The sequence below is a fragment of the Hypanus sabinus genome, chromosome 11, assembly GCF_030144855.1.
Source record: "Hypanus sabinus isolate sHypSab1 chromosome 11, sHypSab1.hap1, whole genome shotgun sequence".
Lineage (NCBI taxonomy): Eukaryota > Metazoa > Chordata > Chondrichthyes > Myliobatiformes > Dasyatidae > Hypanus > Hypanus sabinus.
Genome location: NC_082716.1, coordinates 34874818 through 34890530, shown reverse-complemented (window position 1 = coordinate 34890530; position 15713 = coordinate 34874818). Strand labels below are relative to the sequence as shown.

Here is a 15713-nt window from a genome sequence, read left to right as displayed (position 1 = left end):
GAAGAGAATGTGCTCATGTGAGGTCCTGTGTTATTCTATAAATTTCTATTTGAGGTTTTCAAATAATTTAATTTCCTGTGTTTTATTTTTAACCCTCTTCACGTTTCTCTTTTTCTCTCTCTATTTATTGAATAGATAACACACAGAAACCCAGTGGATGTCCATTTGACACAATTATAGACTTCTAATAAACAATTTCTTGCCTTTGTCCTTATTTTTGAATATATTTTTCTAATTTGTCAGCTGCAAATTTAGAAGTGGTTTCCATTTGACAAACTAATGTAATATAAAATGTACATAACCGTAGTCCAAGTGTTGTTACCTGTGATATTTCACTTTGTGCCTCTCCCACTCCGAATAGCTATTTCTTAATATTATTCCCTGCTTTCATTTTAACCGCTGACTAAATATGCTTGTAATTATGTGGTTGATTCCTTCTCTTTTCTGTTGGCTCATTTCTCTGTGCTCCTACACCCCCCCATCCCTTTTTGCTCTGCACCCCTCCCTGTCTTAACATTTCTAGGTCCAAACCTGTGCTTAATCAAATTATGTTTGTTTATTTTAAAACATTTATTATGTCTCTGGAATCCAGCTCCATTTCTACTACATTCCCCACAAATTGATAGGCAATGGACTTTTGTCTGTGAATCACCCTTTAGTGTTCATAATTTGAGATATTCTATCATTTAGAGTATGGGGAAGAAATCTATAAATTAAAAGGTAGCCACTATTTATCTTCCAAAAGTTGGAGAAAATGCATATCTTGGAAAGATTTTGGGAGGTACACTAAAGAAATTAATGATATAATCAGCATCACATTGCTAATAGAAACAAATTAGTTTCTATTTGAATATGCAGCTTAGGTTAATTACAAAATAGACACTTTTGTGTAACTCAATTATCCGAAACAGCTGTTACATGGGTAAAATACCAAGGGATTACTTAGTGTAATTAATGGAATATATCTGCTATCTTTCTTGTAGAAAGCTGTTTCTCTCAGTCGATGCAACGGATGACAACTACATGCCAAAAAAAATTCAAGTCTACGGTGGTGAACGTGATAATTTAAAAAAGTTAAATGATCTCACTGTTGATGAGTAAGTTTAGAAGATTTTAATATAAAATGCCATTCCCTGGTAATTTTTAAAAATTTCTACCAGTTAAATAGCACATTTGTGGTATAATAGTGAATTTTCTTCCTGCAATATTTCTTCTACCTGCTGTTTACTTCCTAACCATCATTCTACTTCCATCATATCCCATATTCTCGGATTTTCCACTTATACCAAAGTTTTCGTTCTAATCTCCTCTTTCTCCCATTCGAACTGAGTTGTAAGTGGAGTTTCTAAATTGTTGCATACCAAGACCATCTGTTGAAGTTAACATTTTACCCAAACGTAATTTGGATGTTATATTAAATATATTGTGTTTTTAAGATGATTATGCTTTTAAGATTTTTAGTAAAGAACCCTGCAAAATGAAATGTCGAGGCCATCTTTTCTATTTTAGTGACCTCACTTGCATGTTGAAATGACAGCTATTTTGACTTTGTAGTTCACTCAAGAAATAATAGAAGTAGGCTGATGCCATACTAAAGTCTAAAACTTTGTTACCAGCTGGTGATCTTTTCTTTCTCTGTTCCAGGACTTTAGTTGGTGACCTATGTGTTCTTGAGGACATGATGGTACATCTTTCTATAATTGAAATTCGCGTTTTAGAGTGTGTAGGTAAGTTGTTCGGTTGTTCGAAGAGAAAGGTATGACCGTAGTAGTCAACTGTCTTCTCAGACTGATGCATTGGATGACAAAAAGATTTTCGGAGAGAATGAAATAATGAAAGAATAAATTACAATTGCAATTTTTCTTCTGAACAAGACTAATGTTAAAGTGCCAGGGAAATGTTTAAATGTATCCAAGCAGGATACATTTACGTCTGAGGAGGCTCATGCTAAATAGCTGGCCAGTTAGTCATTGCCTGTACTAGCCTGCAGCCACACTAAATCATTGTAGCCATCTGGCTCCCTTTGCACTGCTGGTGACATCATCATAGCCCTTTGTGCTGCCAAGGACTTTTGACATTTGCTCAAAGGCATTTCCAAAAGGTTGCTACAATAATTAAAAAGACTTTTAAATTATTAAATGCACATGATACTGCTGTTAATTTATTTACAGCATAACTAAACATTCAAATAGAAAAAAACTTGTCTTTTAAGTTCAAGTTCATGCTTAATTGTCATTCAATCATACACATAAATACAGCCAAACAAAACAGTCTCTCTCTGGGGCAAAGATGCAAAGCACAAAACCAACAATCACACAGCACATGTTGTTATGATAGCAGAAAGCTTACAGTTACCCAAAAAAAATAACCCAAATCCCCCGACAGTCACGGCCTGTTGATTGATGGTGCATGCATGTTTGAATCTGGAGCCACAATTCGGCAAGAACAGCCCACAACAGTTCCTCAAATCACACAGGGCAGCCGCGGACAAAGGCAGTCCAGCTTGTCTTCCACTGAGCGAGCATCGGAGAGCAGCACCGACAGGAAGGTCAGCCTCCACACCACTGCGGTATGCTGCAGCACGCAAAGATATGCATTCCATTCAAGTGAGAGCGGCCACACAAGATACATAATGTGCATTCCCAGCTAGTGCAAAGCTGACGGACCAGATACAAAGTGTATCCAAGTCCTCAGCTATATAATTTATAGAATGCCCCTGCACTCGGTGATAAATCCAGGGACAGAGTAAGTAGGCAAATGAATACACATCTGAAGCCCAGGACATTCTCAGTTTACAAACTGCAACATAAAAGTGCAAGACTTGCAGAACACATTACCAACCTGATAATTAGCTGTCATTGCATTCTGGCGCAATCTAATTCAGACCCTGTCTTGGTGGATTTACAAGTGTTCTCCTTAGAATTCCTATTTTGTCCAGGAAGGCTGGCAAGATTCAATCTAAAGGTCATGTGTGGGACCTGAAAGATGCTGTGATGGTAATTGCCATTATTTTTTTTAACCCACGTAATTTAGTGAAAGCAAATGGCAAGAAAACTGTGGGCATTTCTAATGTAAACTCAGGCAGAACAGTAGAGAAAGAAAATGGAGTAAAACATTAACATAATTTTCCACCTTTAGATTTATGAATGGACAATTAACCCACGAACACGATCTCACTATTTTTGCTCTCTTTTTTCACTACTTATTTATGCTTCAATATATATATTTATAATATTTCATAATATAATGCATTGTACTGCTGCCACAAAACAACAATTGTCATGATATACTGTATGTCAGTGATGATAAATCTAATGCTAATTCATATTTCAGAACTGCCTATGCATAGGCAATGATAATGATTGCAAAATTTTTGCAATTCTGAGATTACTCAAACTGCTTAAACATAGGAATATTTTTAATAATATGAAGTTTTTACTTCTCAAAACGATTAACTAAAATGATACAATGTATACTTAGTTCTCATAATGTTTATGCTATTTATTGGTAGGATGAACATCATTTTCCTTGATGATGAACAACAGAGGGGGAATATTTAGTTAGAAATTAGGTTTTAGATCTTTCTGAAGGTGAGTTTAAGTTACCTGAATAGCCTATAGAATTGGGATAATAAATCAGCAATAATGGAATGGTGGATTAGACTTGATGAGCGGAAGGGTGTAATTCTGCTCCCATGTCTTGTGGTAGATTAGGTTCATACCTCATTTGAATTATCAGTGTATAAAATGGGGAAAAGAGAAGTTCTTCCCACAACTCAGTCCCAAGTTTCGTGTGCTGGATTGTAGGTTCATTTCCTTGTGCACAAGAGTCATCTAAACCCTCATTCAATTTAATTAAGTAGTCTCTGTTACTTAGAGCACTAAATGGATTGTAAATGATTGTCGGTCTAAGTCCTTCTTCCACTGTGAAGCAGATGTCAGTGTTCATATCTCTTTCAGAGAATAACATCTTCAATATTTTGCAACAGATGGAGGGATAGATGTCCGACTGCATGGCCTCAAGATCAAATCTTCAAGAGAAAGAGACTTGGGACTAAACATTGATATGTTTCAAACAGCAAATCTTGTTCGTTATCCACGTCTAGAGGGACATGATCCTGATATGTTATATAGAAGAGCAATGGTAACCCACAGGTATGTCTGCACCTTTGCTTCGTCGAAACAGGAGAGCACACAGATGGTTCAGCCTGGTAGTTAAGAGATTACAGTGTTATGTTTGTAATACAAATACATCTGGGAAAAGGCAAGAATCTTTCTGGGATAGGTTTTGAAGAGATTATTTGACCACACCTATCTTGAATTTAAGAGGTGTTTCACATTTGCCATAGTCCACAGATACGTTTAACCAATATAAGGTAAGCAATAGAAAAGAACAGAATACCTCATTGTCCTAGTTGAGGAGTACAGTGAGAATTAAATAAGACAAGTAACATGTCTGACAGGAACAGGTGGTTAGTTTTAAAGTGTCTACTATATAGAGTAACTTTAAGAATTGAGTAATATAGAGAATTGATCATATGATAATGAGGTGATCATTGTTTAACGTTACTTTGGCCTTCCCTATTTATCCTCCATTAACACTACAGCTGAAGTTGAAAAGTGGCATTCATAAATTGTAACTAATATTCCCTTTAATCACAGCATTCATAAATTTGTATGGAAAATCAAACTATTGAAATCTTTTACATAGTCTGCTATCACAGATCACTTCAAAAATAATTTCAAATAATTGTGATCTGCCAAGCAGAAACTCATGTTACTGTAACATTTTTTTAATGTGGAGAAGCATGTGATGACACTGCCCAAAGGAAGTAAAGATTTGCTTCCAAACCTTTATAGAGAGTAACTGGAGATGTGATCATTAAAATTGGATGGGTAAAAGAGTATTCAGAAGGCATTAATGATTCAGAAAGGCATTGATGGGGAGAAGGAATTACAAGGCAACTTCAAAATGCACAGAGAAAGTAACCTGAAGAATCTATGGCTAGAAGTGGAACAGAGGAGGAGGAATTCACAGGATGTCATAGTCAAAGTCATTTTGGTAGGGAATGGAAAGCTGGTAAAAGTTGTATAGTTTATTTCTTTGTATTTAAATTCAATTAATTTATTTAAATCTTATATCCATCCCACAATGGGAGGGAATAAAAATCTTTGTTATTTGGTGAGATGGGTTAGGAACGTGCCCATAAGACATATGAGCGAAATTAGGCTAATGAGTTTGCTCTGCCATACTATTTTGGCTGATACTTTTTTTTAATCCCTTTCAACCGTATTCTCTTGCCTTCAACCCATAACCTTTAACACCCTTACGAATCAAGATCCTATCAAAACCTGTTTTAAATAACCCAATAACTTGATGAATTCCACAGACTGGCCATTGTCTGGCTAAAGAAATTCTTCCTCAACTCAATTCTAAAGGGACATTCTTTTATTCTGAGGCTGTGCCCTCTGGTCCTAGGCTGTCACTATAGCAAACATCTTCATTGTTAAACTGTTTGCAACTCAGTGGAAGATTTAAAATTTGATTGTTCTGGTGTTGTGTATCTATGACTGTGTGATAAGATGGAAACTGTTCTGGATGTTTTTTTTAAAAGATTTATTTATTAAATTTTAGAAATTACGAAGAATAAATATAATAAAATAGTAAGAAAAATAATATTAACCCTCCCCCCCTCCCCTTAACCCTTATCTAAAGAAAGAAAAAAAAGGGAAAGAAGAGAAAGATTGCCTGACTATCGGACGGGGTCCCCACATGCTCCATGGAGTTCAAAATAATTTTGATATTTATTTTTACTTTCCCCAATTACTATAATTTTATCTTCAAAGGACCTATGTATTTAATCCTATTTTTCGTAAGTATGGGAACCAAATTTTCCAAAATTTATCATATTCATTTCTTAGATTATATGTAATTTTTTCAAGTGGAATACAACTATGTATTTCATTATTCCAACAATCCATAGTTAAATATAAATCAGATTTCCAAGTAACTGCGATAACTTTTTTGGCTACTGCCAATGCAATTTTTATAAATTTTTTCTGATACTTATCAATTTAAATTTTGTTATTGTCCCTTCAATATCTAATAAAAATAATAGTGGACTATGTGGGAGTTGTACTCCAATAATTTGTTCCAATAAAAGTCTTAAATTTATCCAAAATGGTTGAATTTTAAAACAAGACCAAGTAGAATGTAAAAAAAGTACCAATTTCTTGATTACATCGAAAACATTGGTCAGACATATTTGAATTTAATCTATTTATTTTCTGTGGTATATATAATTCTTTCTTTCTTTTTCAATCTTTTTATTATCATTAATAATATGAACAAAATACAATTGATATATTAATAAAGGGATTACAATCATACAAATTCCCATTGCGCGTGAAAGAATACATAAGCAATGATTACAATATAAATGAGTTTTCCCAAAATATGAACCATACAGTATATGTATGAACAAGGTAAATCTAGGTATTTCATAATATATAATATAAAAATAACACAGAAAAAAGAAAAAAAATGTCATGCAAAAATAACTAAACTACTAATCTAATAGCTAATAAAGAAGAAAAAAAAGCAAAAAAAGAGAAAAAAAAGAAAGAAAAACTAGAAAAAGAAAAAAAAAGGGCTGTTTATAATATCTCACAAGAATACATAATCATCAGTGTCATCAACTCCGATCCTCTCAACATAAATAAGATTAAAGCTGGAAAATCAAATAAGCTTGGAACAGGGTCATATTACGTCATATGAAAATATTGAATAAATGGTCTCCATATCTTTTCAAATTTAATAGAAGTATCAAATACACCACTTCAAATTTTTTTCTAAATTTAAACATAACATAGTTTGAGAAAACCAATGAAATACTGTGGGAGGATTAATTTCCTTCCAATTCAGCAAAATAGATCTTCTAGCCATTAGAGTGAGAAATGCAATCATTCGGCAGGCGGAAGAAGATAAATGCAGTGAGTCCATCATTGGTAAACCAAAAATTGCGGTAATAGGATGGGGTTGTAAATCGATGTTCAATACCGCAGAGATAATATCAAAAATATCTTTCCAATATTTTTTCAAAAGCGGACATGACCAAAACATATGAGCTAAAGACGCAGTTTCAAATTGACATCTATCACAAATAGGATTTATATAAGAATAAAAATGAGCTAATTTATCCTTGGACATATGGGCCCTATGTACGACCTTAAATTGTATTAATGAATGTTTGGCACATATAGAAGATGTATTAACTAATTGAAGAATTTTATCCCAATTCTCAATAGGAATAATGAGATTAAGCTCTCTTTCCCAATCATTTTTTGTCTTATAAAGGGGCTCTGAACGTATCTTCATAATTATATTATAAAGTTTTGATATAAGCCCTTTTTGAAAAGGGTTTAATTCCAACAAACTCTCCAAAATATCTGAAGACACAAAATTTGGAAACGTAGGAAGTACAGTACTTAAAAAATGCCTAATCTGTAAATATCTAAAAAAAAATGAAATCTAGGCAAATTATATTTATTAGATAATTGCTCAAAAGACATAAAACAATTGTCCAAAAATAAATCAGAAAATCTTAGTAATCCCTTAGTTTTCCAAGCTGAATAAGCTTGATCTATAATTGAAGGGTGGAAAAAGCAATTAGATACAATAGGAATATTTAGAACGAATTGAGTCAACCCGAAAAATTTCCGAAATTGAAACCATATACATAAAGTATGTTTAACTATCGGGTTGTCAATTCGTTTCGGCAATTTAGAAAGAGCAAAATGGAGAGAAGTCCCTAAAATAGACCCCAGAGCATAACCTGGTACCGATTTAATTTCCAAACTCACCCAATGAGGGCCAAAAGATCCATCCCAGTCTTTCAACCAAAATATCTAATATTAAGTGCCCAATAATAAAATCTGAAATTAGGTAATGCTAACCCACCTTCCTTCTTTGTCTTCTGTAAATATATTTTACCTAACCTGGGATTTTTATTCTGCCATATATATGAGGAAATTTTTGAATCAACATTAGTAAAAAAAGATTTCAGAATAAAAATTGGTACCGCTTGAAAAATATATAAAAACTTAGGTAAAATAACCATCTTAATAGCATTACCCCTACCTATCAGAGATAAAGATAATGGTGACCACTTAGTAAACAAGCCTTTAATCTGATCAATTAAGGGTAAAAAATTAAACCTAAATAATTCTTTATGGTTTTTTGTGATTTTAATCCCTAAGTAAATAAAAGAGTCATTAACTAATTTAAAAGGTAAATTTCCATAAATTGGGACTTGTCTATTCAAAGGAAACAATTCACTCTTATTAAGATTTAACTTATACCCAGAAAACTCACTAAATTGAGCCAACAATGATAGAACTGCTGGAATAGATTTCTTAGGGTTAGAAATGAATAATAATAAATCATCTGCATACAAAGATAACTTATGAATATCTGTCCCACGATTAATACCCGAAATAGCCTGTGATTCTCTGATGGCAATTGCCAAAGGTTCTAAAGCAATGTTAAATAGTAATGGGCTAAGAGGACAGCCTTGTCTAGTGCCCCGAAATAAACAAAAAAAGGGAGATCTTTGATTATTAGTAAACACTGAGGCTACTGGAGTGTGATAAATCAGTTTAATCCAGGAAATGAAAGTCGGACTAAAATTAAACTTCTCCAACACATTAAATAAGTAAGGCCATTCAACTCTATCAAATGCTTTCTCCGCATCTAATGAAATAACACATTCTGAAGTGCTATGTGAAGGAGTATAAACAATATTCAGTAATCTCCTAACATTGAAAAAAGAATAGCGATTTTTAATAAAACCGGTTTGATCTTCCGAAATAATTTGGGGTAATACCTTCTCCAGCCTGGATGCCAGTAACTTGGAAAAGATCTTGGAGTCTACATTCAATAAAGATATTGGTCTATAGGATGCACAGGTCTTTATCTTTCTTCAGTATTAAAGAAATGGAAGCTCTATAAAAAGATTGTGGCAAATTCCCCAATCTAATTGCTTCCTCAAAAACCCTGCATAACCAAGGAGAAAGAGTAGCGGAAAAACATTTTAAAAATTCTACTATATACCCATCTGGACCTGGTGCTTTCCCAGAATTCATTGAGGAAATAACCCCTTTGATTTCTGCGTCCGTAATAGGAGTATCTAATATTGAAAGATCATCGGATGATAATTTTGGAAAATTCAGTTTCCCAAGAAAATCACACATGGTATTACAATCCTGAGGAAATTCAGATTGATACAGGGAGGTATAAAAGTCTTGAAATGACTTATTTATCCCATCATGGTTAACTGTCAAATCCCCATTCTGCTGACGAATCTTAGTGATTTGACGTTTAACCAAAGCATTCTTCAACTGACTGGCTAACAGTTTACCTGATTTATCACTATGTATATAAAAATCAGATCTGGTTTTCATTAATTGATTTTCAATCGGAGATGTAAGTAATAAACTATGAAGTTCAACCCTTTGTTTGTAAAGCTCCTTACTAGGAGTGATCGAATATTTCTTGTCAATCTCTTTAATTTTATCGACTAATAAAAGAGTTTCCTTCTTAATGCGTTTTCTCAAACCAACGGAGCAAGAGATAATCTGTCCACGTATATACGCTTTAAAAGTGTCCCAACGTGTTCCGCAAGAAATATCATCCGTGGAATTAGTTGAAAAGAAGAAGTCGATCTGTTCCTTCATAAATTTAATAAAGTCCGGATCTTGCAGTAAGGTAGAGTCAAATCGCCATTGTCTAACATTAGAAGCTGTATCCGTAAATTTAATAGAAAGTTTTAATGGAGCATGGTCAGAGACAGCTATAATATCATAATTACAACCGATTACCGATGGAATAAAACAAGAGTCAATAAAAAAATAATCAATTCTCGAATAAGAATGATAAACATGTGAGAATAAAGAAAACTCTTTGTCGTTAGGATGCCGAAATCTCCAAATATCAAAAACACCGTTATCAGTCAAAAAGGAGTTAATACAAGTGGCCGACTTATTGGGTAAAGTCTGAATAGATAAAGATTTATCCATCAAAGGATTTAAACAACAATTAAAGTCACCACCCATTATTAACTTATATTCATTTAGATTAGGTAAAGAAGTAAATAAGGACTTAAAAAAATCAGGACAATCCACATTTGGAGCATAAACATTAACCATAGCAACCTTTTTATTACAAAGTAAACCCGAAATTAACAAAAATCTACCATTCGGATCCAAAGAGATATCGTGTTGAACAAATGCAATAGAGGAGTCAATAAAAATTGAAACTCCCTTTACTTTGGCATTCGAATTCGAATGATACTGTTGACCCCACCAAGACCTAAAAAAACGATATTTGTCCTCCTTCCTCACATGAGTTTCTTGTACAAAAATGATATGAGCATTAAGTCTTTGGAACACTTTGAAAATCTTCTTTCGTTTAATCGGATGGTTTAAACCATTAGTATTCTAAGACACAAAATTAATGGTCTGAGCCATAATTCTAAAATCAACCCTTTGGTATAAAAAGGGTTAACCAAATTATAAACTCATGCACCCGGAAGAGGAACAAAAATAAAGAGTGGTCCCGGAAGTGACGACATCGTAGACATAGTTGAAGTTCAAAAACAGCCCAAATGAAAAAAACTAAAACAAACTGGTAAAAGAAAAATAAAATTAGAAAACAGACCATCCCCCACCCCCACAAGAAAAAGAAAAGAAAAAGCCAAAATATGGCTAGAAAAAGGAAAAAATTAGACTAATTCTACCCCTATATCAGCGGAAGACCACTCCGTATATAAAGGATATATATATAAAAAAAACCACCCCGACTTTAAAAATTATAATCACTATACTAAAACCACACTTCTTAATATACTTGGTTGTAGAAAAAATAGAATATAATCACTAAAAGCTTATAAATGGGGTTATAACCCAGACAAAACAAAAAATATTTAAGCTATGATAAGTGATGCATTGTAGGAAGAAGACAAGCGGAAAAAAATACCGCCATCTTAAACAAAACCAAAAATATTTTTCAAAAAACCACCCTTAATAAAAAATAATTCACCTTCGAAGGGTTAAAAATACACCTTCGAAGGAACAAAAATAATAGTCAAGAATATAGTATAATGGTTAAAGTGTATAAAACAGAGTGATTAATAGTTGTATATAATGGATGTAAAAAAACTATATTGTATTAATCTAAGTCAAACATTTATTGTATTTCTCATACTATCAGAACATAATCTTGACCAGTTTTTTCCATCAATTTTAACATTCAGATCAGATTCCCATTTTTGTCTTGATTTATGAATTTCTAATTTAATTGTCTGCTTTTGAATCAAATTATACATACAAGATGTAAATTTTTTAATTTTTCCTTTCTGAATTAATATTTCTATTTCACTAGGTTTTGGCATCAACATTGTCCCAACTTTTCTCATAAATAGGCTTTTAATTGAAAATAACAGAAAAGAGTGTTATTTGATATTTTATATTTATTTTTTAATTGATCAAATGACATCAATATACCTCCTTCAAAACAATCACCTATATATTTAATCCCCTTTTGAAACCAACTATGTAAAAGTTTATTATCCATTGTAAAAGGAATAAGCCTATTTTGAATTAAAGTTCTTTTTGCTAATTAATAAAGATTTCTTTATCTCATCGTCCATATTTACCTTATTCCATAAATCATTCAAGTGTCTTAATGTAGGAGATTCTTTTTTTTCCTGTATCCATTTGGATTCCCACTTATATATAAAATCTTCTGGTATGTTTTCTCCTATCTTATCTAATTCTATTCTAATCCATGCTGATTTTTCTTCATCAAAAAAAGACGCAATAAATCTAAGTTAATTTGCTTTATAATAATTCTTAAAATGTGTAAGTTGTAACCCTCTTAAATCAAATTTACATGTCAATTTTTCCATTGATATTCTTGACATCTTTCCTTTCCAAAGAAATTTCCTTACATATTTATTAAGTTCTTGAAAAAACTTCTGAGGTAATTGTATTGGTAAAGTTTGAAATAAATATTGCAATCTAGGAAATATATTCATTTTTATAGCATTAACTCTACCTATTAATGTTATTGGTAACATCATCCATTTATCAAGATCCTCTTATTTTTTTTAATAATGGCAAATAATTTTGTTTATATAAATTTTTTACATCATTATCAACTCTAATACCTAAATATTTTATACCATTTATTGACCATCGAAATTGAGTTGCTAATCGACATTGATTATAATTTCCTTTGGTAAGGGGTAAGATTTCACTTTTATCCCAATTTACTTTATAGCCTGATACTTTCCCATATTCTTCCAATCTAAAAGATAATCTTTGCAAAGATTGCAATGGGTTTGTTAAATAAATCAAAACATCATCAGCTTATGTGAAATTTTTAATGATGCGTTTGCTAAGAAGAGATTACCTCAATCTTTTTATGAAGCTAATATTTCTCTAATTCTTAAAAAAGATAAAGATCCTACTTTATGTACATCTTATCGCCCTATATCATTATTAAATGTAGATTCTAAGATTCTTACAAAAATTTTAGCTATTAGATTAGAAAAAGTACTGTCTCAGATTTATTTCAGAAGATCAAACTGGTTTTATGAGGAATTGGTATTCCTTTTTTAATGTTAGAAAATTGATTAATATAATTCATACTTCACCACCCACAATCCCAGAATGTGTTATTTCATTAGATGCTGAAAAAGCTTTTGATAGAGTTGAATGGATATATTTATTTAATACATTGAGAAATTTTAATTTTAGTCCTAATTTTATATCATGGATTAAATTAATATATCATAAACCTGTTGCTTTTGTTTTTATGAATAACCACAGATCCTCTTTTTTTCAATTATCTCGTGGTACGAGACAAGGTTGTCCCTTAAGTCCTTTATTATTTAATATTGCATTAGAACCTTTAGCTATTGCTATTCGTGAATCTCCTAATATTTTTGGTATTACCCGTAATGAGAAGTTATATAAATTATCTCTTTATGCTGATGATTTGCTGTTATATATTTCTGACCCTGATAGGTCTATTCCTGCTATTTTATCCTTGTTGGTTCAATTTGGTACATTTTCTGGTTATAAACTAAATTTAGATAAGAGTGAATTATTTCCTTTAAATGCACAAACTTTATTGACTGATAGGATACCATTTAAAGTTGTTACTGATAACTTCACTTATCTAGGTATAAAAATTACCAAGAAATATAAAGATTTATTTAGACTGAATTTTTTACCTATGCTTCATCAAATTCATCAACTTACTACAAGATGGTCTCCTTTGTTTTTATCATTAATTGGTCGGATTAATGCTATCAAAATGATGATTTTACCGAAATTTTTATATTTATTTCAAGCCCTACCAGTTTTTATTCCTAAATCTTTTTTTGATAACATTGATTCAAAAATTTCTTCATTTGTGTGGCAAAATAAAAACCCTAGGTTAAGTAAAAAGCAATTACAAAAATCAAAAAAAGATGGTGGTTTAGCTTTACCTAATTTTAGATTTTATTATTGGGCAAATAATATTCGTAATTTATTGTATTGGAAATTAGATTTGGATTCACCACTGTGCCCACAGTGGGTAAATTTGGAATGTAATGAGGTAAAGGGATATTCTCTATTCTCTGTTCTTGGTTCTTGTCTTCCTGCGGATTTAGTTAAATTTAATAAACAAATATTTAATCCTGTTATTAAACATACATTACGAATTTGGTTTCAATTTCGTAAGTTTTTTATTTTGAAAAACTTTGTTCTTGATAGCCCTATCTTATTTAATTTCTTTTTCAAACCCTCCTGGACAGATCAAGCTTTTAACATATGGAAAAGGAAAGGTATAAAATGTTTTCGTGATCTCTTTTTTGAAGATACTTTGATGTCATTTGATCAACTTTCTAATAAATTTGAATTACCTAAATCTAATTTTTTCAGATATTTACAAATTAGAAATTTTTTACATAAAGTTTTACCATCTTTTCCTAATTCAACTTTGGTGGACACTACAGATTTGATTTTTACCTTAAATCCTTGTCAGAAGGGATTAGTAGCTTTTATTTATAATATGATTATGAAGATACAACCAGAAATATCAGTTAGAATTAAACAAGAATGGGAAAAAGAACTTCAATACAACATATCAACAGATAAATGGGAAAAAATTTTGCAAATGGTTAATTCTTCTTCTATATGTGCTAAACATGCTTTAATACAATTTAAAATTGTACATAGAGCTCATATGTCTAAAGATAAACTTGCTCGATTTTATTCTCATATTAACCCTCTATGTGACAGATGTCATTCAGAAGTGGCCTCATTGACCCATATGTTTTGGTCATGTCCCACTTTACATAATTATTGGAAGGATATATTTACTACTATTTCCTCAATTTGGAATATAGATTTACAACCTCATTTTATTACTGCAATTTTTGGTATACCAAATGAAGATGGTAATCAGTTTTCCCCCTCAATCAGACGAATGATTGCTTTTGTAACATTAATGGCCAGAAGGTCTATACTACAAAATTGGAAAGAAGTAAATCCTCCTACTACATTTCAATGGCTTTCTCAAACTATTTCTTATCTGAGTTTGGAAAAAATTAGAAGCACTATTTTTGACTCATCAATTAAATTTGAAGAAACTTGGAGACCGTTTATTCGACATTTTCATATGAATTAATTTGGCCTTTTCCAGACCTTTCTGCTTATTCATGTTCAGGTATGGAGTTCCGGAGTTCTTTGACACTATCTTATACTTGTAAACTGTTATTATTGCCTATGTTAGTTTAGTTTAGTGTTTTATTTTTTTTTAATATATATTTTTTTTTCTCACATATTTTTTAATATTTTTTTTTCTTTTTTAATGGTTATTTTTGTTTTTTTTTCATATAATCATGTGGACTTGATTAAGGTATTTTCTTTTGTTGATGTTTAGTAGGATATTATTATCTTATTATCAATGTGATTTCAAGTCTATTGTATTTATAATTTACTTATTACTATGTTATTTTTTTGTGTATATGTGAAAATCAATAAAAAGATTGAAAAAGAAAGAAAACATCATCAGCAACTAAATTAATCTTATATTCTTCTTGATTAACTCTAAAGCCTCCAATATCTGAATCTGTTCTAATTAATTCAGCTAATGGTTCTATTGCCAATACAAATAAAGCAGGTGATAATGGGCAGCCTTGTCTAGTTGACCTCGTTAAGCAAAATGGTGTTGAAATCTGACCATTTGTAACTACTTTAGCTTGAGGATTAGTATTTAAAGCTTTAATCCATTGTATAATAGATTTTCCTAATTCATATTTTTCCAATACCTTAAATAAAAAATCCCATTCCAATCTATCAAATGCTTTTTCTGCATCCAAAGCAACTGCCACACTCATTTCCTCTCTTTTTTGTGCCAAATGAATTATACTAAGTAACCGGGTTATATTATCCATTGATTGCCTATTTTTAATAAAACCTGTTTGATCCATATGTATTAATTTTGGTAAATATTTAGATATTCTATTAGATAAAATTTTTGCTAGTATTTTATAATCTGTATTCAACAAAGAAATAGGCATATATGATGTTGGTTTTAAAGGATCTCTCTTCTTTTGGCAATACAGTTATGATCACTGTTAAAAAAAGATTGTGGGAGTT

The 15713-nt window shown here is 31.5% G+C and overlaps 1 protein-coding gene across 1 annotated transcript in view; it reads left to right on the top strand.

The window, feature by feature from the left end:
* Positions 1–15713, top strand: part of hectd3 (HECT domain containing 3) — a 61454-nt gene that overhangs the window by 12995 nt on the left and 32746 nt on the right. The window contains exons 7-9 of the mRNA XM_059984107.1: positions 984–1097; positions 1645–1727; positions 3989–4154. Coding sequence (XP_059840090.1) covers positions 984–1097; positions 1645–1727; positions 3989–4154 — 363 coding nt within the window. The remainder of the gene's footprint in view (positions 1–983; positions 1098–1644; positions 1728–3988; positions 4155–15713) is intronic.